At 36.1% G+C, this 25,615-nt stretch overlaps 1 protein-coding gene across 2 annotated transcripts in view; it reads left to right on the top strand.

The window, feature by feature from the left end:
- The window catches only part of MTMR2 (myotubularin related protein 2), a 120,713-nt gene that overhangs the window by 44,839 nt on the left and 50,259 nt on the right, over window positions 1-25,615 (top strand). For both annotated transcript variants that reach the window (XM_079101960.1, XM_079101961.1), the window contains one exon: window positions 8,572-8,677. In XM_079101960.1, coding sequence (XP_078958086.1) covers window positions 8,572-8,677 — 106 coding nt within the window. The remainder of the gene's footprint in view (window positions 1-8,571; window positions 8,678-25,615) is intronic.

Here is a 25,615-nt window from a genome sequence, read left to right as displayed (position 1 = left end):
ACGTGATGCTGAGGGTAAAACCCATTGCTTCACTTATCAGGTGCTCTACCCCCGAGCCACAGCCCCAGTTCAAGCTTGATATCTTAAACTTAGATGTTGCAAAGTCCCTGACATTGTAAGCAATTCAGGGAATAGCTTTCATGAGATTCTCAAAAGAGGTATGTGGCCATCAGAAAGTTAAGAACTATTAACAGTCTAATCCGTATGTTTCACAGAACGTTGAACTGTTCTAAGGAGTGGGGATTAAGTGAGTTAACAAAGAGTGTTGCTGTTAGCTTGATAAGACTAAGATCCTGATTTCTGCATTCCCAACTACTTTCCCTTTACCACCCCAGTGGAAATAACAATACTCAATAATTAGGTCACATTGATTGTTTAAGAATTATTTGTCATTCTCTTAAGACATTCTCTTTAGGGAAATGTTTGCCTTAGTCTTCCTGAGGAACTTTTTGACAAGTATGGGACACTATTTGGGTATGTAAACTAATATAAACAAAAGGACTTCAGAAGGCAGAAAACTTTATCTTCCCCTACTCTTGCTTCACTTCTCCCTCTACACCTTTACCACATTTCTTTTTCATTTTATCTTGTATGTTCTAGTCATGGCGTCTGTTGAGTTTGATTAGAATGCTTCAGTCTTTTGACCATTCTTATCCTTTCATTCATTAATTAAATCAAGTATTTCTTGAGTGATCTATGCTGTGTCATACTAGGTTCTAGGAATGGAATGGTGAACAGATCCAACATTATTCTTTTTTCTTTACATTCCCCTTCCTTCTTGAAGTTTCATATCTTAGGGAACATAGGCATCCCAGAAAATTTCAAAACATGTAAGAACAGATTGTGGAAGTAGAAAGAAATAAAACACAAAGTACTGTGAGAAAGATTACTGGGGTCACTACATCCAACTGGGGTTTCCCTGAAGAGATGATGTTTCAGTTTAGAACTAAAGTTTAAACGGTGTTCGGCAGAACCACTCTCCCTACAGAAAGCCAAGAATCTCAAAGAAGTCACATGTAGTTGGACTGGGGAGAACAAGGGGGAGAGATGCACAAGAGGGAATTTGGAAAAGGAGTCAGGGATCAGTTTGATCATATATTGACTTGAGGCTGTGAAGTATTGATCTTTATCCTGAGAACAATGGGGAGCCATTGAAAGATTTTAAGCTGGACAATACATGGTTATTTCTACTTTTTCACTATTATGAATAATTGTGCTGTGAATGTAGTTCAAACAAACTATGTACTTCTACAAAATATGCTCGGTACTTTCTCAACTATTTTATTATTTATTTATTTTTGTGTATTCATTTGTGATTTGCAAAACCTCAGTCTGAGCCTTGGAATCTTTAAATGCACTAGCTTAATTTCTTTCCTTCATTTTATCTTGAGTTGAAATTTGATTATTTGACTGATAATAGTAGCAGCTTCAAATGGTTCAACTTAATATATTTCTTGGTTTCCTTTAGTCATAGTTACTATCACTTCTTTAAAGTTTTTTTTTTTTTCTCCTATCTTATATGTGTCATTGGTGAGCTTATGTGGTAAAGATCTCTTTTTGGGAAGAAATGTCAAGGACAAAGGCTATTCCTTATTATTATTGTAACTATTATTATTATTTTAATGTTGGGGAGATTTAATTGTTTTTAAAAAATATTTTCTTGGCTCAATTATGTTAGGTCATATGTATCCAGAAATTTATCATTTTCTTCTAGAGTTTTCGACTTATTGGTCGAAAATATTCCCTAATGGGCATATGGATTTTAGTGATATCTGTTGTAATATCCCCTTTTCTCATCTATAATTTTATTTTCATCTTCTCTCTCTCTCTCTCTCTCTTTCTCTCTCTCTGTTAGTTTATCTTAGGGTTTGTCAATTTTGTTTATCTTACCAAAGAACCAATTTCTTGTTTCATTGAGCTTTTTTTTTTTTTTTTAGTCTCATTTTACTTACTTCTACTCTGAGCTTTATTATTTTTTCCCTTCTTTTCCCTTCTACTGATCTTCAGTTTAGTTTGTTTTTTTTTTTAACTCCTCCTAAGACCTTGAGATGCATCATTTGGTTATTTGAGATCAATTCTGTTTTTTAAATATTGGCACTCAGAGCCATAGAAGTCCTTTTTAGTACTGCTTTCACTCTACCTTACTGGTTTTGGTATGTTGCATTTCCATTTTCATTGGAAACGCAACATAACAAATTAAAAATTTAATAAAATTTAAGAAAATTCTAGAAATTTATTAATTTTCTCTTTGATTTCTTCAGTGACCCACTGTTCATTTAAAAGTGTACAGTTCAGTCCCCATGTGTTTGTATAATTTCTCTAGTAACTCTTGCAGTGAATTTCTAGTTTCATTTCATTATGATCTGATAATATGCCAGAATTATTTCAGTTTTGTGGAATCTGTCAATACTTACTCTGTGGCTTAATATATTATTTGAAAAAAGTTCCATATGCTGAGGAGAAGAATGTGTATTCTGCAGTTCTTAGATGGAATATTCAGCAGAAGTCTCTTGTATTCATTTGATCTGTAGTATAATTCTGTGATATTTCTTTGTTGATTTTTTAAAAATTTTGGTCTAGATGATCTCTTAGAATGGAGTACTAATATTGCCTACTCTTTTTGTATTAGTTCTATCTCTCCCTTAATGTCCAATAGTGGTTGTTTTATAGAATTGGGTATATATTATTTATAGTCATTTCCTTGATGCAGTGTTCCTTTTCAAAATATAATGATCTTCTTTGTTTTGATTGTGACTTAAAGTCTGTGTTGTTGTGACTTAATGTCTGTTTTGTCAGATTTGAGTGCTTACTTTTGAATTGCTTGTAATATCATTTTTCATTCTTTCAATTTCAGTCTGTATGTCTTTACCAGTGAGGTGAACTTGTTATAGGCAGCATATAGTTGGGTCTTGCTTTTTAATCTACTTAGTCTGCATCTTTTTATTGAAGAAGTAGACCATTTACATCCAGGGTTCTTACTGAAAGTTTGTACTTGTTCAGATCATTTTGTTGTTTTGAGTTTTCCGTTCATTTCTTCCTCCTTATTTGTTTTAGAGGTTTGATGATTTACTGTATGAACGTTTGATTCTTTTCTAATTCTTGTTTGCTTATCTAATTCTAATGAGATTCTTTCCCATATTATCATGGTTATGTTTATCTTTCTTACTCTTCTGGGTATAGGGTTTCTTTGAGTATCTACTACTGTGCTGATTTAGTGGTCATGAATTCCCTTAGTTTATATGCTTATCTTGGAAGGTCTTTATTTCTGCTTTGATTCTGAAGGATAATCTTACTGGGTATAGTAATCTGTTAGCAGTTATTTTCTTTCAGTCTTGAAGTACATCATTTATAAGTTTAACTCTAATATGTTGTGGAGAGGTTCTTTTTTTGGTCATGTCTGTTTGGGGCTTGAAATGCATTCTATACCTGGATGTCCATGTCTTTCTCAAAATTTGAGAAATTTCCTGCTTTTATTTTTCCAGAGCCAATTTGCTCTTTGGATTCCAGCTAGGCCTTTTGTCTGTTCAGATGACATTTTTACATGGTGCTGAATCTTGTGCTAGTGGTACTCACTTGGATCATGTCTTTTTCATGTCTACCCCTGCCCTCTTCTGTGCTGCCAGATGGTTGATTTTGGTGTCTGTTCCATTATCCAAAGTATCTGGGTTTCTCCAAGTCTGCCTATCTACTTTCAAACTTCAACATTCTCCCTCAGTCACCCACCTTGATAAACAGCTGCTCTCCACTTGTTTTCATTCTCTCTTGTGGTAAACAGGTAAGTGCTGGGTGCCTCTACTCCACCATATTGGATCTCCTCCTTATAGAGATTCTTAAAATGACTAGATTCAATGTGAGAAACCAATCACTTAGGACTGGTTTCTTGTGGGAATATGAACTTTCAAGAGAGGGTTTATGTAGCAAAACCTTCAGTTGGTCACGGGGAAGAACATTTGGAGACTGAAAAAAATATTCAGAGTAGAAAATAAAAGGAGCCTGATCCTCAGGACCAGTGGTAAGGAAAATGTTTGTCTAAATGGAGTGAAGTGAAAGCTTGAGCTAGAATTAGGTATGTTGGCTCATTAGTAGATATCCTTCATCCTCTGAAAGCTAGAATTATGAGATATAATTTGATTCAGAGGCAGTTGGTTGCTGGTATAAGCATCTTCATTCTAATGAATACAGTGCCTATGAACCACTGAAGTGATGCTGGGAAAAAGTTATCCTTGAAGATTTGAATATATTAGAAGGAACTGAGTCTGATAGCTGTTAGGTTTGGGGTAAAGATGGTCATGGTTTAAAAAATAACTTGGGACATGAGAGTATCATGGAGCACTATCTTAGGTCTAGCTCATGTTTCTAATCATGAATGTTATGTGGTCCCATTTTGAATATTTCCTTCACTTTAGTATGTGAGAAGGTAAATGTTTATATTGGTTCAAATTTAGGGACTAGCAGGGCAGTTGTGGCCCATGGATAAGAAGGACACTGAAGGTTTGCCAAGAGTATAAAATCTTAACACTCTACATTCCAGGTTGAATAGGAAGGAAAGTGAAATGGGTAAGGGCGAGCTATGAATCACAGAGGACAATGAAGATGGAGGGGTTGAGGGACTGGTTGTCTATACTAGCTTGAAGATAAGGTGAAGGGAAGGTTAAGAAAGTGAGATTCGAAAAGGATAAATGTCTGTGGTCTGATAAAAATTATGTACCTCCATTTTAAAATTATAGAGGCATAGTAATTCCCAGAAATGATAAGGTCCAGGGTGTGACTATACAGATGCATAGTAGTGGGAAATGAGGAAGAAGAATATAGGACTTGAGGAATTTTGAACTGACTTGTTAATAATTTATCCTTATGGACAGTAAAATTCCTGTAATTATGGCTGCTTTGGAGTAGAATGAAATATTGGAGAAAGTGAAAAATGAAAAATCCTGAATGAATAAGGAGGCGTGATTGAAAGTGAGTGGATAGTAGTAACAAGGAGATTGTATGTTGAAAAGCTGTGATCCTCAGAGAAAGAAGTCTTTTATGTAAGGAGATGGAAAAATAACACTACTATTGAAGCATGTGAATTGAGCTGGGTGTCTGCTGGTTTCATTTAGGCTTCATTAGATATGGGAAAAGTGTCCTGTGTTGAAGCTGCAGGGGTATGGATTCCTGGGTGATGTTAGTTGAAGCAGAGAGCTAGAGGGTAGAATTCTATTGAAGATGTGGGGGGATTTTACTATAAAAGTTAGGAAGATGGTGTAGTTAAGGAAGACTTGGACTGAGAAAGTGAATGGATGAAACACAGCAATGTGTTGAATGTATGTGATAGTGAATTGACCAGAAGGTCTGGCATGTTGAAGCTCATAATGACAAGGATAAATAGGAATGTTTGGGTTGATTGTAATGAAGTTTGGGGGCCTAGGCAATCTGAGCAAGTGGTTTTTATACACAGAGTCTATGGAAGTATAAAAGATTGGGAGTTTATTCCAGCTGTAAGACCTTGAAGGAGACTTCATGGAAAAGTTAGATTTTTTAGCTGAGTCATAAAGGGTAGGTAGTGTGTTAATAAATAAACTGGGGTAAAGGAGCCTTCTGTTTTGAAATGCGTGAGGAATGATGTGAATTTTTGGAAATACAGAACTGGTTTGTAGAACAGTTCATAAAAGGTAAACAATTTGACATCAAGATGATGGATAAGGGAAAATGGGAAAAAGCTATGGAAATAGAATGTTAATACCAGCAGTTTGATTATCAGCCATTATGACAAAAGAAAAAAAAAAAAAACAACTACTTAAGATCGAGCTCTGCATTCTAATGTGCTTGTGGCCACCTTCAGTTGGAGTAGCACTGAAGGAAATACTTCATGTTTATACCAGGAGAACTTTCAGTAGGTGTGCTGGTACGTGAGCGAGTGTTTCTGCCATAACTGCAAGGATTGTACTCTGATATATTATCATCCTCAGTTTCCTCCAGCTCCTCATTGTTTGCCTGGAGTTTAAAACCTTTTGTAGAATGGTTATATTGAATGTTACATTAGTGCTTATTCAAATATAACATTATAGATTATAATATCTACCCTTTTTTATGCATGTCTGAAAAGATAAGTTAACAATTAAAGGCTATTTATCACACTTTTGCTGAAAGACTGATTCTTTGAGATTGTGTAGTTTTAGTACATGGTTTTGTTATTTTATTTCTTTTAGATTTGTTTACTTTGTGCTTTGACTCTAAAAAGTCATTTGTTTTCTTGGTGCTACATGCTGCAGTATTCTGTCAGTATTATTTTTCTCGATAGTACACTGCCTATAATTTAAATTGTTTTTATTGTCCTTTACATTTTTTTCCTGTTCTCTGGGAAGATCATGTTCATATGAAGTAGTAGTATACTTTTGAACTTTCCCAAAATGGACATTATGAGGTGATGATTATTAGTTAGAATTGTGTTTGTGTAGAATAGAAAACTCTATTATAGTGATTTAAAAAATTGAATTTCATTTGTTTTATATAACAAAAATTCCCATAGCAGAGAATTGTTGATATGGATGCAGCTACTCAATGAAGATGTAAGCACCTACGCTCATCCTGTTGTCCAGCTCTCTGTCCTTAGCCTGCCAGCATGTTGCTCATGTTTACATGGTAGTTAGTGTATTGCCAAGTTTTACATTATTTCATGCTAGAGAAAGTGATAAAAGGTAAGGGCTATTGTGCCATTTTTCTTCTCCTTTATTAAGAAAATAAAAGGTTTCCTTAACCTACTAAATATCATTGACCATAATTGTGTCTCTTGGCTTTCCTAATCACAGGGAGCCAAAATCAAGCCTGTTTTGTGGAGCTGTGCACAAGATAAGGGAGGAAAAGGGAACTCTGTGGAGTAGGAAGCTAACAGCATCTGTCAAATTATGGTGCCTTAGGTTTGATTATTTCATCTGTTATATTAATGCAGATAGCATTTAATTAAAAATTAGCTACAAAAACAAAAAGAAATGATTCTCAGTCTATCAGTTTTTCTTTCCTACATTTTACATTTTAAACTAGATAATACAGTTTCTTAGGACTCATAATATTTAAGGTTCTTGGACATAAATAAGCTTATCAATATATACTTGGAAATGATAAATAAAAGGATTTTTACATTTGAAAAAGTTCAGCGTTCCCACTGAAATGCCATTTTCATCCATTTAAATTAAGTGACAGTTTTCTTTTGGGAAAGGTGATTTCACATTGTATAAATAATTTAGTTATTTTTATTGTTATAGACAGTTTATGATGGATAAGTTTATTTTAAAACTAAAGCATGGTTCTTAAATAGTATCACAACCTCAAGATAGGAAACAGTTTTTAAAAATCTGTAATGAAAAAATTTTGATTTTTTTTTTTAAGGGAAGACTTCTAATATTTTGGGACTGAAACTTTTAACAAATATTTTAAAATGTGAACTTTAATCCTTAATTCAGAATGTCTGAAGTTTTTCCCATCATTGGTTTTTCTTACATTAAATAATATTCACTCCCCCTTGCTGAGAAAAAAATAATAGTAATCATTTAGTTTTTGGCATATTGTCATTATGTTTTTTTAAAATTTACTGTACATAATAAATGTTACCAGTATACACAGGTACTAAAAGAGATTTTGTGGAAAATAAAAATGAAGAAAGGTATAACAGTTGCCTTTAGGGCACTTAAAATTTAGTTGGTGAGGAAAAACTGTCTATATTTGGAATCAATAAATAATAGAAGGTTGTATGTGATCAAGTATCAAAAGTTCTATAAGAATTTAAGAAAATAAAACACCATGGAATGTGATTACTTAGAATAATGGAAAAAGTAGATATGTAAGGCAGGCTTATATAGGGTGTGATGTGATGGGACAGTATGAGATAACAGAGGCTCATCTTTCTGTCCTCATCTGCTTTCTTGCACATCCAGCTGTTTTTGAACTATTTATAGTGTCTCAAATATTCTGTGCCCTTTGATACTTCCATACCTTTGCAGTACTTTTTTTTGTGGAATTCTCTTACTTGCTTTCAGCCTGACAATTTCCAGTCTTTTAAAGACTGTTTACATATCCTCTCCTCTTCAAAGTCTTCCCTAAATTTTCTGGCCAGAGTTAGGGCTGTTCTTGTTTGTCTGATATCCATATACAGGGTGTGATTGTGTGTATGTTTAGAGCTGTTATCACATTTCATCATTTATTTACTTGTTTGTGCTACATACTCATAAACTTTGGGAACTGAAGTCTATGCCATATTTATCTCTGGATCACTGTGCCTGCTACAGTGATTTTGTATATGGGAGCACTTTTATTCATGTTTGCATGAATAAAAGGGAGAGATGGATAAAAGGAAAGAATTAGCCCAGAATATGTTCATGAGTACTGGGAGAGTCTGCCCAGAGGGAAGGTGGGTGGTAAGAATAATTAACCCTTTGGGAATAGAGTTTATAATTTATCTGCATTTGGATATAAATATGAAGAAGGGAAGTAGAATTTGTTGGAATTGAAATAATGTAGTTGTAAAAAAAATGTATAAAATTGGTCTTTTAAAGCTCCCGTTTTCGAACATATTGTGCTTTTTTTCATTTTTAGTGCCTCCACTTCTCATTCAGAGAATTCAGTGCATACAAAGTCAGCTTCAGTTGTATCATCAGATTCCATTTCAACTTCTGCAGAGAACTTTTCTCCTGATTTGAGGGTATGTATGCTATTTTAAAGTTCTGATGAAGGATTTGCTGTTAGTTGCTTGTTGCCAACATTATCGTAAACTTAATTAAACAGGAACAACTAATGGAGTGTTCTAAGAGACCTCAATCTTTATAAACTATCCCAGACCTGCTCAGCATATTATTTATAAAAGAAAAAATGTGTAATTTACTCCTAAGGCTAATACTTTTAAGTTCTTTGACAAAAGATAACTGATAGATTTCTTTGTGGTATAAAAGATTTTCATGATTACTTTTATACTTATGGCCAATAATAACTAACATTTATTGAGTACTTACTGTGTGCCAAGCAAGTGCTATAAATGAATTATCTCTTGTAACCCCTACTAATTTTGTTATATTCTACATGTAATAATTCATAGAGAGATTAAGTAATGTGTCTAAGGTCTCCTACCTAATAAAATTCTTTGGCCAGTGTTCCAGCCCATGCAGTCTAATTCTGGAGCTAAGTCACTTAAATACTATGTGATAGTTCCTACACATTTCATTATAGTGTGTAAGTATTCTTGTTACTTCTTAAAAGGTCTTATTTATGTGAAATTAACTACATCACCAATGTACTCTAGCACTTTGTTCATTTATGGATTTCATCTATTTTTCTACAACCACTTGCTTATGAATGATGGAGAAAATGAATTTCATCTGTGGTGTTAACCTCTGACCCTTACTTCAGAATCTTTAAAAATTTTAAACAACAAATATTTATTTTTATGGTTCTGGAAGTTGCGAAGTTCAAGATTAAGTATTGGCAGATCAAGTGTATGGTGAGGTTATGCTTCCTGGTTTATCTTCTCTTTTTATCCTCACATGGTAGAGAGCACCTTTTATTCCAATCAAATGACTTCTTGCTTAGTGGTTGTACTATACTATTTTAACTAAAATATTGATTGTTTTCATTATTGAAATCATTTACTATTGAGCATATATTGAGAATATATTTTTTCATTTTTGTAACAAATGTAAGAAGACAGTTTAGAAACGTGTTAAGACTTCTACATATTTGTTATTTCCTTTTGTGAATTTCATAAAAGATTAGGTATAGCATGATTTTAAACACTACTAAAATTATATAAGCTATTTTTTATTCATAATCTGAATATATGTTCTGTTAATTATGATGGTTTCGTTATATCATTAGCTATTATCTTGAAGTATGATTTGCAGTTAGGGAAGGGTTCATTCTTAATAGTGAATATAAATCCATTATTGCCTCTCCTTAACTTGATACTGCTTAAAAATATATATATTTTATTCCCTCTAATTTCTGCTCATTTGTGATATTAACAAAAGTCCTGCAGAGGTTTCTTGATAATTTTGAAACATTTTGGCCTACTTCTGGTCAGATCTTTTTAGCAAAATGATTGTTTCTAACTTCATATTGTGACTAATAAAGGACTTACACTACAAATGAAGAAATGTTACTTATACCACTTTTTTATGCTTGCATTCTTTTTTGCTAATTTTTAAAAAAATTTTTACAGACTGCATTTTTATTCATTGTACACAAATGGGGTACAACTTTTCATTTCTGTGGTTGTATATGATGTAGATTACACCATTTGTGTAATCATACATGAACATAGGGTAATAGTGTCTGTCTCAGTCCATGTCTTTTTTCCCCCTAACTCCTCTGGCCCTAATTCCCTCTACACAATCAAAAGTGCCTCCATTATTCTTTTACTTGGCCACCCCCAACCCCTACTTATGTATCATTATCCACTTACCAGAGAAAATATTTGGCTTTTGGTTTTTTTGGCTTATTTCACTTAGCATGATATTCTGCAAGTCCATCCATTTGCCAGCAAATGCCATAATTTTATTCTTCTTTTTGGCTGAGTAATATTCCATTGTATATATATATATATATACCACAGTTTCTTTATGCATACATCAGTTGAAGGGCAACTAGGTTGGTTCCACAATCTAGCTATTGTGAATTGAGCTGTTATGAACATTGATGTGACTGCTTTACTGTAGTATGCTGATTTTAAGCCCTTTGGGTATAAAACAAGGAGTGGAAAAGCTGGGTCAAATGGTGGGTCCATTCTAAGTTTTCTGAAGAATCTCCATACTGCTTTCCAGAGTGGCTGCACCAATTTGCAACTCCACCAGCAATGTATAAGTGTGCCTTTTTCCCCACATCCATGCCAACACTTATTATTGCTTGTGTTCTTGAGAATAGCCATTCTAATTGGAGTTAGATAAAATCTTAGATTGGTTTTAATTTGCATTTCTCTAACTACTAGGGATGATGAGCACTTTTCCATATATTTGTTGATCGCCTGTATATCTTCTTCTGTGAATTGTCTGCCCAGTTCCAATAAATGGGCATTTGCTGATTGGGTTCTTTGTATTTTTGTTGTAAAGTTTAAGTTCTTTATAAATTTTGGAGATTAGTGCTCTATCTGTAGTGCATGTGGAAAAGATTTTCTCCCACTCTGTAGGCTCTCTTTTTGCATTATCAATTGTTTGCTTTGCTGAGAAAAACCTTTTTGGTTTGAATCCATCACATTTTTTTTTTATTTAATTGTAAACAAATGGGATACATGTTGTTTCTCTGTTTGTACATGGAGCCAAGGGATACCATTTGTGTAATAACAAATTTACACAGGGTAATGTTGTTTGATTTATTCTATTATTCTTTTCCTTCCCTCCCCCACCCATCCCACTCATCTTTTCCCTCTATACAGTCTTTCCTTCCTCCATTCTGCCCCCCTCCTTAACCCTAACCCTAACCCCTGCCACCCCCATTATATGTCATCATTCGCTTATCAGCAAGATCATTCAACCTTTGGCTTTTTGAGATTGGCTTATCTCACTTAGCATGATATTCTCCAATTTCATCCATTTGCCTGCAAATGCCATAATTTTATCATTCTTCATGGCAGAGTAATATTCCATTGTATATATATATATATATATATATATATATATATATATATATATATACCACAGTTTCTTTATCCATTCATCAATTGAAGGACATCTAGGTTGGTTCCACAGTCTGGTTATTGTGAATTGAGCAGCTATGAACATTGATGTGGCTGTATCTCTGTAGTATGCTGATTTTAAGTCCTTTGGGTATAGGCCGAGGAGTGGGATAGCTGGGTCAAATGGTGGTTCCATTCCAAGCTTTCTAAGGAATCTCCACACTGCTTTCCAGAGTGGCTGCACTAATTTGCAGCCCCACCAGCAATGTATGAGTGTACCTTTTTCCCCACATCCTCTCCAACACCTATTGTTGCTTGTGTTCTTGATAATCGCCATTCTAATTGGGGTGAGATGCAATCTTAGTGTAGTTGTGATTTGCATTTCTCTTATTACTAAAGATGGTGAACATTTTTTCATATATTTGTTGATTGCTTGTACATCTTCTTCTATGAAGTGTCCGTTCATTTGCTTAGCCCATTTGTTGATTGGATTATTTGTATTCTTGGTGTAGAGTTTTTTGAGTTCTTTATAGATTCTGGAAATTAGTGCTCTATCTGAAGTATGAGTGGCAAAGATATTCTCCCACTCTGTAGGCTCTCTCTTCACATTACTGATAGTTTCCTTTGCTGAGAGAAAGCTATTTGGTTAGAATCTATCACAGTTGTTGACTCTTGCTTTTATTTCTTGTGCTATGAGAGTCCTGTTAAGGAAGTCTGATCCTAAGCCAACAAGGTGAAGATTTGGACCTACTTTTTTCTTCTATAAGATGCAGGGTCTCTGGTCTGATTCCGAGGTCCTTGATCCATTGTGAATTGAGTTTTGTGCAGGGTGAGAGATAGGTATTTAATTTCATTCTGTTGCATATGGATTTCCAGTTTTCCCAACACCATTTGTTGAAGAAGCTATCTTTTCTCCATTGCATATTTTTGGCCCCTTTGTCTAGTATGAGAAAATTGTATTTATTTGGGTTTGTGTCCATGTCCTCTATTCTGTACCATTGATCTACCTGTCTATTTTGGTACCAATACCATGCCGTTTTTCTTACTATTGCTTTGTAATAGAGTTGAAGATCTGGTATTACGATACCCCCTGCGTCGCTCTTTCTACTGAGGATTGCTTTAGCTATTCTGGGTTTTTTATTCTTCCAGATGAATTTCATAATTGCTCTATTTTTGTAAGGTACATCATTGGGATTTTATTTGGAATTGCATTGAATCTGTATAGCACTTTAGGTAGTATGGCCATTTTGACAATATTAATTCTGCCTCTCCAAGAACATGGGAGATCTTTCCATCTTCTAAGGTTTTCTTTAATTTCTTTCGTTAGTGTTCTATAGTTCTCATTGTAGAGGTCTTTCACCTCTTTTGTGAGATTGATTCCCAAGTATTTTATTTTTTTCGGATGCTATTGTGAATGGGGTAGTTTTCCTAATTTCTCTTTCTGAAGATTCATCACTTATGTATAAAAATGCATTGGATTTATGAGCATTGATCTTCTATCCTGCTACTTTACTGAATTCACTTATGAGTTCTAAGAGTTTTCTAGTGGAATTTCCAGGATCTTCTAAATATATAATCATGTCATCAGCGAACAGGGATAGTTTGAGTTCTTCTTTGCCAATTCGTATCCCTTTAATTTCTTTGGTTTGTCTAATTGCTCTGGCTAGAGTTTCAAGGATAATGTTGAATAGAAGTGGTGAAAGAGGGCACACTTGAATTGTTCCAGTTTCTAGGGGGAATGCTTTCAGTTTTCCACCATTTAGAATGATATTGGCCATGGGCTTAATGTAGATGGCCTTTACGATGTTAAGGAATGTTCCCACTACCCCAATTTTTTCTAGTGTTTGAGCATGAAGGGATGCTATATTTTATCGAATGCTTTTTCTGCATCTATCGAAATAATTATATGATTCTTTTTTTTTTATAATTATATTTATTTTTATTTTTCTTTCTCAATAGTTTAAAAACTTGTATGTTTTACATTCATATAGGATCATAATTCCCAACATTACATTTTTTTTTTATTTGTGTAATCATAAATCCACATACAGTAATGTTGTTTGATTCATTCTGTTATTTTTTCCCCTTCCCCCCAACCCTCCCACCCCTCTTTACCCTCTATACCGTACTTTCTTCCTCCATACTTGCCCCCCTCCCTAACCCTAACTCTAACCCTAACACTAACCCTTCCCTCCCCCCCATTATGTGTTATCCTCCACTTATTAGCGATATCATTCGTCCCTTGTCTTTTTGAGATTGGCTTATCTCACTTAGCATGATATTCTCCAATTTCATCCATTTGCCTGCAAATGCCATAATGTTGTCATTCTTTATGGCTGAGTAATATTCCATTGTGTATATATACCACAGTTTCTTTATCCACTCGTCAATTGAAGGGCATCTAGGTTGGTTCCATAGTCTGGCTATTGTGAATTGAGCAGCTATGAACATTGATGTGGCTGTATCTCTGTAGTATGCTGATTTTAGATCCTTTGGGTATAGGCCAAGGAGTGGGATAGCTGGGTCAAATGGAGGGTCCATTCCAAGTTTTCTAAGGAATCTCCACACTGCTTTCCAGAGTGGCTGCACTAATTTGCAGCCCCACCAGCAATGTATGAGTGTACCTTTCTCCCCACATCCTCGCCAACACCTGTTGCTTGTATTTTTGATAATCGCCATTCTAATTGGGGTGAGATGGAATCTTAGGGTGGTTTTGATTTGCATTTCTCTTATTACTAGAGATGTTGAACATTTTTTCATATGTTTATTGATTGCTTGTACATCTTCTTCTGTGAAGTGTCTGTTCATTTCCTTAGCCCATTTGTCGATTGGATTATTTGTATTCTTGGTGTAGAGTTTTTTGAGTTCTTTATAGATTCTGGAGATTAGTGCTTTATCTGAAGTATGATTGGCAAAGATATTCTCCCACTCTGTAGGCTCTTTCTTCACATTACTGATAGTTTCCTTTGCTGAGAGAAAGCTTTTTAGTTTGAATCTATCCCAGTTATTGATTCTTGCTTTTATTTCTTGTGCTATGGGAGTCCTGTTGAGGAAGTCTGGTCCTAGGCCGACATGTTGAAGATCGGGACCTACTTTTTCTTCTATAATCTGCAGAGTCTCTGGTCTGATTCCAAGGTCCTTAATCCATTTTGAGTTGAGTTTTGTGCAGGGTGAGAGATATGGGTTTAGTTTCATTCTGTTGCATATGGATTTCCAATTCTCCCAGCACCATTTGTTGAAGAGGCTATCTTTTCTCCATTGCATATTTTTGGCGCCTTTGTCTAGTATTAGAAAGTTGTATTTATTTGGGTTTGTGTCCGTGTCCTCTATTCTGTACCATTGATCTACCTGTCTATTTTGGTACCAGTACCATGCCGTCTTTGTTACTATTGCTTTGTAATAAAGTTGAAGTTCGGGTATTGCGATACCCCCTGCTTCATTTTTCCTGCGAAGGATTGCTTTAGCTATTCTGGGTTTCTTATTCTTCCAGATGAATTTCATGATTGCTTGCTCTATTTCTGTAAGGTACGTCATTGGGATTTTAATTGGGATTGCATTGAATCTGTATAGCACTTTTGGTAGTATGGCCATTTTGACAATATTAATTCGGCCTATCCAAGAACATGGGAGATCTTTCCATCTTCTAAGGTTTTCTTCGATTTCTTTCTTTAGTGTTCTGTAGTTCTCATTGTAGAGGTCTTTTACCTCTTTTGTGAGATTGATTCCCAAGTATTTTATTTTTTTCGATGCTATGGTGAATGGGGTAGTTTTCATAATTTCTCTTTCTGAGGATTCCTCACTTATGTATAAAAATGCATTGGATTTATGAGCATTGATCTTGTAACCTGCCACTTTACTGAATTCACTTATGAGTTCTAACAGTTTTCTGGTGGAATTTCCTGGTTCCTCTAAGTATATAATCATATCATCCGCAAATAGGGATAGTTTGAGTTCTTCTTTTCCTATTCGTATTCCCTTAATTTCCTTGGTCTGTCTAATTGCTCTGGCTAGAGTCTCAAGAACGATATTGAATAGGAGTGGTGAAAGAGGGCATCCCTGTCTTGTTCCAGTTTTTAGGGGGAATGCTTTCAGTTTTTCACCGTTTAGAATGATATTAGCCATGGGCTTAGCATAGATGGCCTTTACAATGTTAAGGAATGTTCCCACTATCCCTTTTTTTTCTAGTTTTTGAGCATGAAGGGGTGTTGTATTTTATCAAATGCTTTTTCTGCATCTATTGAAATAATCATGTGGTTCTTGACTTTAAGTCTATTGATATGGTGAATTACATTTATTGATTTCCGGATGTTGAACCAACCTTGCATCCCTGGGATAAAACCCACTTGATCGTGGTGCACTATCTTTTTAATATATTTTTGTATGCGATTTGCTAAAATTTTATTGAGAATTTTTGCGTCAATGTTCATTAATGATGTCGGTCTGAAATTTTCTTTCCTCGATTTATCTCTGTCTGGCTTGGGTATCAGGGTAATATTGGTTTCATAGAATGAGTTTGGGAGGGTACCCTCCTCTTCTATTTCATGGAATACTTTGAGAAGTATTGGAACGAGCTCTTCTTTAAAGATTTTGTAGAACTCGGCTGAGAACCCATCTGGTCCTGGACTTTTCTTTGTTGGTAGGCTTTTGATGACCTCTTCTACTTCATTACTTGAAATTGATCTATTTAAATTTTGTATGTCCTCCTCGTTCAATTTAGGCAATTCATATGTCTCTGGAAACCTGTTGATGTCTTCGAAATTTTCTATTTGGTTAGAATATAGATTTTCAAAATAGCTTCTAATTATGTTTTGTATTTCAATCGTGTTTGTTGTGATATTTCCTTGTTCATTCCGAATTTTGGTGATTTGGGTTTTCTCTCGTCTTCTCTTTGTTAGAGTGGCTAAGGGTTTATCAATTTTGTTTATTTTTTCAAAGAACCAACTATTTATTTTGTCAATTTTTTGTATAGTTTCTTTTGTTTCAATTTCGTTGATTTCAGCTCTGAGTTTAACTATTTCCTGTCTTCTACTACTTTTGGTGTTGGTCTGTTCTTCTTTTTCTAGGGCTTTGAGCTGAAGTGTTAGGTTGTTTATTTGTTGATTTTTACTTCTTTTATTGAATGCGCTCCATGAAATAAATTTTCCTCTAAGTACTGCTTTCATAGTGTCCCAAAGATTTTGATATGATGTTTCTTTGTTCTCATTTACCTCTAGGAATTTTTTAATTTCCTTCCTAATATCTTCTGTTATCCATTCATCATGTAATAGCATATTGTTTAATCTCCAGGTGTTGGAGTAGCTTCTGTTTTTTACTCTTTCATTTATTTCTAACTTCAAACCATTATGATCTGATAGAATACAAGGTAGTGTCTCTATCTTCTTGTATTTGCTTACATTAGCTTTGTGGCATAATATATGGTCTATTTTAGAGAAGGATCCATGTGCTGCTGAGAAGAAAGTGTATTCGCTCTTGGTTGGATGGTATATTCTATAAATGTCCGTTAAGTCTAAATTATTGATTGTGTTATTGAGATCTATGGTTTCTTTGTTCAATTTTTGTTTGGAAGATCTGTCCAGTGGTGAGAGAGGCGTGTTAAAATCACCTAGTATTATTGTGTTATGGTCTATTTGGTTTCTGAAATTGAGAAGGATTTGTTTGACATACATGGATGAGCCACTGTTTGGGGCATAGATGTTTATGATTGTTATGTCTTGCTGATTTATGGTTCCCTTAAGCAGTATGTAATGCCCTTCTTTATCCCTTTTGACTAGTTTTGACTTGAAGTCCACCTTATCTGAAATGAGGATGGATACCCCAGCTTTTTTGCTGAGTCCATGTGCATGATATGTTTTCCCCCATCCTTTCACCTTTAGTCTATGTGTATCTCTTTCTACGAGGTGAGTCTCTTGCAGGCAACGTATTGTTGGATCTTTCTTTTTGATCCAATCTGCCAGTCTATGTCTTTTGATTGATGAGTTCAGGCCATTAATATTCAGGGTTATTATTGAGATATGATTAGTATTCCCGGTCATTTGGTTCATTTTATTTATTTATTTATTTATTTATTTATTTATTTATTTATTTATTTATTTTTTTTGAGACGACTTGGTTCTTCCTTTATTTGACAGTTCCTTTAGGATGGTTCCTCCCATTGCTGATTTGTTTCTTTGTTTTTCATCTCTTCCTCATGGAATATTTTGTTGAGAATGTTCTGTAATGCTGGCTTTCTTTTTGTACATTCTTTTAGCTTTTGTTTATCATGGAAGGATTTTATTTCATCATCAAATTTGAAGGTAAGTTTTGCTGGGTATAAGATTCTTGGTTGGCAACCATTTTCTTTCAGGGCTTGAAAAATGTTGTTCCAGGCCCTTCTAGCTTTTAGGGTCTGGATTGAAAAATCTGCTGATATTGTTATTGGTTTCCCCCTGAATGTAATTTGATTCCTCTCTCTTGCAGCCTTTAAAATTCTGTCTTTATTTTGTATGTTGGGCATTTTCATTATAATGTGCTTTGGTGTGGGTCTGTTGTAATTTTGTATATTTGGAGTCCTATAAGCCTCTTGTACTTGGTTTTCCATTTCATTCTTCAGATTTGGGAAATTTTCTGATAGTATTTCATTGAATAGATTGTTCATTCCTTTGGTCTGTTTCTCTAAGCCTTCCTCAATTCCAATAATTCTCAAATTTGGCCTCTTCATGATATCCCATAGTTCTTGGAGATTCTGTTCATGATTTCTTACCATCTTCTCTGTTTATTCAACTTTGTTTTCAAGGTTAAATATTTTATCTTCAATGTCTGATGTTCTGTCTTCCAGGTGTTCTATTCTATTGGTTATGCTTTCTATGGAGTTCTTAATTTGGTTTATTGTTTCCTTCATTTCAAGGATTTCTGTTTGGTTTTTTTTTCAATATCTCTAACTCTTTATTGAAGTGATCTTTTGCTTCCTGTATTTGCTCTTTTAACTGTCGATTGGTGCGATCATTCAGTGCCTGCATTTGCTCTTGCATCTCGTCATTTGCTTCCCTGAGCATTTTAATTATGTACATTCTGAACTCCCTTTCTGTCATTTCTTCTGCCATGCTGTCGTTGGGTTTCATTGATGTAACATCTAGATTTGTTTGCAGCATTTTCTTTCCTTGTTTTCTCATATTGTTCAGGTATCAGTTGACCGCTGTGATATTGCAGATTTCCTCTATTGTCTTATAATATCCCTGAAGATTTCTATTATATCCCCTCTTAGTCTTCAGTAGCCTGAAATCTTGGAGGAAGTTGATAATGCAGTGCTCCACAAGGGAGCTGACTCCCTAGGGGTGGTGGCCTTCTGGTGGGGTATATTCCCTGCTAGTGGGCAGAGGTACCTTCACTTGGTGATGAATGGTCATCCAGAAGGGAAGTAGGTTGTGGGCTGATGCAAGAACAGTTTGGGCCTGTGTCTCTGATTTTACGGTCCTTTTGGGAGAACCTCACCCAACAGGGAGGAGTCACCCGGTGGGGAGGTCTCGCTGGTCGGTTTTCCTCCCAGAGGTTCCGTTCAATTCACAACTACCTCCTGGGCCTGGAAGCCTCACTCTTCGCAAACGAATCTCCTTCGGCTGCCTCTCCTCAGAGAAGCTGCCTGCAGTCCTGGAGCCTTCGCTCCGCCCCTCAGTTTATCTGTGGGGCCCTTCCACCAAGAAGCCGTCTAGGACCCTGCTCTGCACTTTTCGCCTGGCTATGCGGCCCCTCCTCTGAGCAGCCACCTGGAGCCCCTTACAATCGCTCCGAGTCCCAGTGACCCGCCACATGCCTTTTCCTCCGGCAGCCACTTGTTGAACCGTGCGGTCGCTCTAAGACCAAGTGACCCACCACGCACCACTTTCTCCACCAGGCAGTCACCCAGAGATCTGGTGCGTCACGAGTCCCAAGAACTCACTGTGCACCTTCTTGTCCCGACTGCCTCCCGTAGCCCTGGTGCAGTCACTTGGAGCCCAAGCACCCCGCCGCGCTCCTCCTCCTTCTCCAGACAACCCCCCTATGTTCAGGAGCGGATGCTCTGGGACCAAACCACTCACCACGCTGTTCCACCGGATAGCCGCCCTGGCGCAGCTCCTCCAATTCCAAGCGACGAGCCGAGCCCGTATTTCTCCTTCTCCTCTGGGCAGCCCCCTCTTCAATGCTCCCAGCTGTCTGCGATCACTGCTCCGGCGGGGGGAGGGGCGCCTCGCCGGCCGTTCTACTTTGCAAAGATCCCTACTTTTGGGGCTACCGCCCCGTCCAGGACTCCTGCCCCGTCCGGGACGCCTGCCCAGTGGGAGATTCTCGCCCGGCTGCTTTGAGTTGGTCCCAAGGCTCTCTATATCTCCTCTTCTTGAGTCCTGAGTCCTGGAGCAACACGAAACGCAGCCACCCTCTAGTCCGCCATCTTGAATCCAATTATATGATTCTTAACTTTAAGTCTGTTGATATGGTGAATGACATTTATTGATTTCCGGATGTTGAACCAACCTTGCATCCCTGGGATAAAACCCACTTGATCGTCGTGCACCATCTTTTTAATATATTTTTGTAAGCGATTTGCTAAAATTTTGTTGAGAATTTTTGTGTCGATGTTCATTAAGGGTATTGGTCTGAAATTTTCTTTCCTCAATGTGTCTCTGTCTGGTTTAGGTATCAGGGTGATATTGGCTTCATAGAATGAGTTTGGGAGGGTTTCCTCCTCTTCTATTTCATGGAATACTTTGAGTAGTATTGGAATGAGCTCTTCTTTAAAGGTTTTGTAGAACTCGGCTGAGAACCCATCTGGTCCCGGACTTTTCTTTGTTGGTAGGCTTTTGATGACCTCTTCTATTTCATTGCTCCTAATTGATTTATTTAAGTTGTGTATGTCCTCCTCATTCAGTTTAGGTAATTCATATGTCCCTAGAAACTTGTTGATGTCTTCGAGGTTTTCTGTTTTGTTGGAATATAGATTTTCAAAATAGCTTCTAATTATGTTTTGTATTTCACTCATGTCTGTTGTGATATTTCCTTGTTCATTCCAAATTTTAGTAATTTGAGTTTTCTCCCTCTTTCTCTTTGTTAGTGTGGCTAAGGGTTTATCAATTTTGTTTATTTTTTCAAAGAACTAACTATTTATTCTGTTAATTTTTCCGATTGTTTCTTTTGTTTCAATTTCGTTGATTTCGGCTCTGATTTTAACTATTTTCTGTCTTCTACTACTTTTGGTGTTGGTCTGTTCTTCTTTTTCTAGGGATTTGAGCTGTAGTGTTAAGTCGTTTATTTCTTGATTTCTACTTCTTTTGTTGAATGCGCCCCATGAAATAAATCTTCCTGTAAGTACTGCTTTCATAGTGTCCCAGAGATTTTGATATGATGTGTCTTTGTTCTCATTTACTTCTAAGAATCTTTTTATTTCCCTACTGATGTCTTCTATTATCCATTCATCATATAATAGTGTATTATTTAATCTCCAGGTATTGGAGAAGTTTCTGTTTTTTATTCTGTCATTTATTTCTAATTTCAATCCATTATGATCTGATAGAGTACAAGGTAGTATCTGTATCTTCTTGTATTTGGTAACAGTAGCTTTGTGGCATACGACGTGGTCTATTTTAGAGAAGGATCCATGTGCTGCTGAGAAGAAAGTGTATTTGTTCTTTGTTGGATGGTATATTCTATATAACTCGGTGAAGTCTAAATTGTTGATTGTGTTATTGAGATCTATGGTTTCTTTATTCAATTTTTGTTTGGACGATCTATCCAGCGGTGAGAGAGGTGTGTTAAAATTGCCTAGTATTATTGTGTTGTGGTCTATTTGATTTCTGGAGTTGAGAAAGATTTGTTTGACGTACATGGATGAGCCAATGTTTGGGGCATAGATATTTATGATTGTTATATCTTGCTGATTTATGCTTCCCTTAAGCAGTATGTAATGTCCTTCTTTATCCCTTCTGACTAGTTTTGGCTTGAAGTCCACATTATCTGAAATGAGGATGGATACTCCAGCTTTTTTGCTGTGTCCATGTGCATGGTATGTTTTTTCACATCCTTTGACCTTTACTCTATGGGTATCTCTTTCTATGAGATGAGTGTCTTGCAGGCAGCAAATTGTTGGATTTTTCTTTTTAATCCAATCTGCCAGTCTATGTCTTTTGATTGATGAGTTCAGGCCCTTAACATTCACAGTTATTATTGTGATATGATTTGTATTCCCAGTCCTTAGACTCATTTTTGATTTTTGACACGATTTGGTTTCCCCTTTATTTGGCTATTCCTTTAGGCTAGTTCCTCCCGTTGCTGATTTGCATCGTTGTTTTTCATCTCTTCCTCATGGAATATTTTGCCGAGAATGTTCTGCAATGCCGGCTTTCTTTTTGTAAATTCCTTTAGCTGTTTTTTATCATGGAAGGATCTTATTTCGTCATCAAATCTGAAAGTAAGTTTTGCTGGGTATAAGATTCTTGGTTGGCATCCATTTTCTTTCAGGGCTTGGCAAATATTGTTCCAGGCCCTTCTAGCTTTTAGCGTCTGGATTGAAAAATATGCTGATATTCTTATTGGTTTCCCCGTGAATGTAATTTGATTCTTTTTTCTCGCGGCCTTTAAAATTCTGTCTTTATTTTGTATATTAGGTATTTTCATAATAATGTGCCTTGGTGTGGGTCTGTTGTAATTTTGTATATTTGGAGTCCTATAAGCCTCTTGTACTTGGTTTTCCATTTCATTCTTCAGATTTGGGAAATTTTCTGATATTATTTCATTGAATAGATTGTTCATTCCTTTGGTTTGTTTCTCTAAGCCTTCCTCAATCCCAATAATTCTTAAATTTGGCCTTTTCATGATATCCCATAATTCTTGTAGATTCTGTTCATGATTTCTTACCATCTTTTCTGTTTGTTCAACTTTGTTTTCAAGGGTTAAATATTTTGTTTTCAATGTCGGAGGTTCTGTCTTCCAGGTGTTCTATCCTATTGGTTATGCTTTCTATGGAATTTTTAACTTGGTTTATTGTTTCTTTCATTTGAAGGATTTCTGGTTTTTTTTTTTTTTTCAGTATCTCTAACTCTTTATTGAAATGATCTCTTGCTTCCTGTATTTGCTGTTTTAACTGTTGATTGGTGCGATCATTTAATGCCTGCATTTGCTCTTTCATCTCCTCGTTTGCTTCCCTGATTGTCTTAATTATGTACATTCTGAACTCCCTTTCGGACCTTTCTTCTGCTGTGTTGTTATTGGGTTTTATTGATATAATATCTAGGTTTGTGTGGGACATTTTCTTCCCTTGTTTTCTCATATTGGTCAGATATCAGTGGGTCGCTGAGGTATTGGAGATTTTCTGTATTGGCTTATAGTGTCCCTGTAGATTTCCAGTGTATCACCTCCCAGCCCTCAGTAGCCTGAAGTCTTGAAGGAACTTGATAATTCAGTGCTTCTGAAGAAAACTGCCCCTAGCCCGCTACTGGTTCCAGGGCTTTGAGCTGGCTATGTGCGGAATGGCTCTCACTGGGCTGTCTGCTCCGAGAAGCTGGCCACGGAAGGAGCCTGCTGCCAGGGCGAGCAGGGCTGCCTGGAGAAGTCTCTGGCTCCCCTGTCTAGTTCCCAGAGGCTGCCTGTGGGCTGAAACTCACCACTGGCTCCGGGACTTGGAGCTAGTTCTGTGCAGAAATGCTCTCACTGGGGGGCCTGCTCTGAGAAGCTGGCCGTGTAGAAGGAGCCCGCTGCTGGAGGGAGCAGGGCCGCTTGGGGAAGTCCCTGGCTGCCCTGCCCTGCCCTGAAGCTGCCTGCAGGCCTGAGCTCGCTGCTGGCTCTGGGACCCGGAATCCATCACATTTGATTCTTTCTTTTATTTCCTGTTCTCCGGGAGACTTGTTAAGGAAGTCTGGTCCTAAGCCAACGTAATGAAGATTTGGTCCTATATTTTCTTGTATTTGGTGAAGGGTCTCAGGTCCAATTCCTAGATCTTTGATTCATTTTGAGTTGAGTTTTATGCAGGGTGAGAGATAGGGGTTTAATTTTACTTGCTGCTTATGGATTTCCAGTTTTGCCAGCACCATTTGTTGAAGAGGCTACCTTTTCTCCATTGTATGTTTTTGGCACCTTTGTCTAGTATGAGATAACTGTACTTATGTGGGTTTGTCTCTGTGTCTTCTATTCTGTACCATTGGACTACCTGTCTATGTTGGTGCCAGTACCTTGCCTTTTTTGTTACTATTGCTCTATATTAGAGTTTAAAGTCTGGTATTGTGATACCTCCTGCATCACTTTTCATGCTAAGGAGCACTTAGGCTATTCTGGGTCTCTTATTCTTCCAAATGAATTTCATGATTGCCTTTTCAGTTTCTGTGAGAGATGTCATTGGGATTTTAATTGGAATTGCATTAAATCTGTATAGCACCTTTGTAAGTATGGCCATTTTGACAGTATTAATTCTGCCTGTCCAAGAGCATAGGACATCTTTCCATCTTCTAAGGTTTTCTTTAATTTCTGTCTTTAGTGTTCTGTAGTTTTCATTGTAGAAGTTTTTCACCTCTTTTGTTAGATTGATTCCCAATTTTTTTTTTTTTGAGACTATTGTGAATGAAGTGGTTTTCCTAATTTCTCTTTCAGAGGATTCATCACTTACAAATAGAAATGCATTAGATTTATGAGTGCTGACTTTATATATCCTGCTATTTTGCTGAATTTATTTATTCTAGTTTTCTAGGATTTTTTTGGATCCTCTAAATATAGAATCATGTTATCAGCAAATAGTGACAGATTGAGTTCTTCTTTTCCTATTAATATTCCTTTAATTTCTTTGGTGTGTCTAATTGCTGTAGTGTTTCAAGGATGATGTTGAATAGAAGTGGTGAAATGTTCCAGTTTTTTAAAAGGAATGCTTTCATTTTTTTCTGCATTATGAATGAGATTGACCTTAGTCTTAGCATAGATAGCCTTTACAATATTGAGGTATGTTCCTACTATCCCCATTTTTTCTAGTGTTTTGAGCATGAAAGGGTCTTGTATTTTATCAAATGCTTGTTCTGCATCAGTTCAAATAATCATATCATTCTTTACCTTGAGTCTGTTGATGTGATGAATTACATTTATTGTTTTCCAAATGTTGAACCAACCTCGTATCCCTGGGATTAACCGTATTTGATCATGGCGCACTATCTTTTTATTATGTTTTTGTATGCAATTTGCCAGAATTTTGTTAAGTAAGGATTTTTGCATCTAAATTCATCAGAGATATTGGTCTAAACTTTTTTTTCCTTGTTGCATCTTTGTCTGGTTTGGGTATCAGTGTGATATTGGCTTCATAAAATAAGTTTGGAATTTTTTTTTTTTTTTTTTTTTTGTGGTGCTGAGGATCGAACCCAGGGCCTTGTGCTTGCAAGGCAAGCACTCTACCAACTGAGCTATCCCCCCAGCCCCATAAAATAAGTTTGGAAGGGTTCCCTCCTTCTTTATTTTACAGAATACTTTGAGGAGTATTGGTATAAGTTCTTTGAAGGTCTTGAAGAACTCAGCTGAGAATCTGTCTGGTCCCAGGCTTTACTTGGTTGGTAGGCTTTTGTGGCTTCTTCTATTTCATTGCTTAAAATTGATCTGTTTAAATTGTATATGTCTTCCTGATTCAGTTTTGGAGGATCATATGTCTCTAAAAATTTGTTAATGTCTTCGAAATTTTCTGTTTTGTTGGAGTATAGATTTTCAAAGTAGCTTCTAATTATGTTATGTATTTTGGTGGTGTCTGATGTGATATTTCCTTTTTCATCCCAAATTTTAGTAATTTGAGTTTTCTCTTTCTCTTCATTAGTGTAGCCAAGGGTTTATTGATTTTTTTTAATTTTTTCAATGAACCAACTTTTTGTTTTGTTCATTTTTTTAATTGTTTCTTTTGTTTCAACTTTATTGATTTCAGCTCTGATTTTAATTATTTCCTATCTTCTTCTTTTGGTGTTTTTCTGTTCTTTTTCTAGGGCTTTGAGATGTAGTGTTAGGTCATTTAGTTGTTGA

Source organism: Sciurus vulgaris (genome assembly GCF_902686455.1).
Source record: "Sciurus vulgaris genome assembly, chromosome: 11".
In the NCBI taxonomy this organism is placed as follows: Eukaryota; Metazoa; Chordata; class Mammalia; order Rodentia; family Sciuridae; genus Sciurus; species Sciurus vulgaris.
The sequence above is the reverse complement of the archived record's forward strand: the minus strand, read 5'-3'. Positions and strand labels throughout refer to the sequence as shown.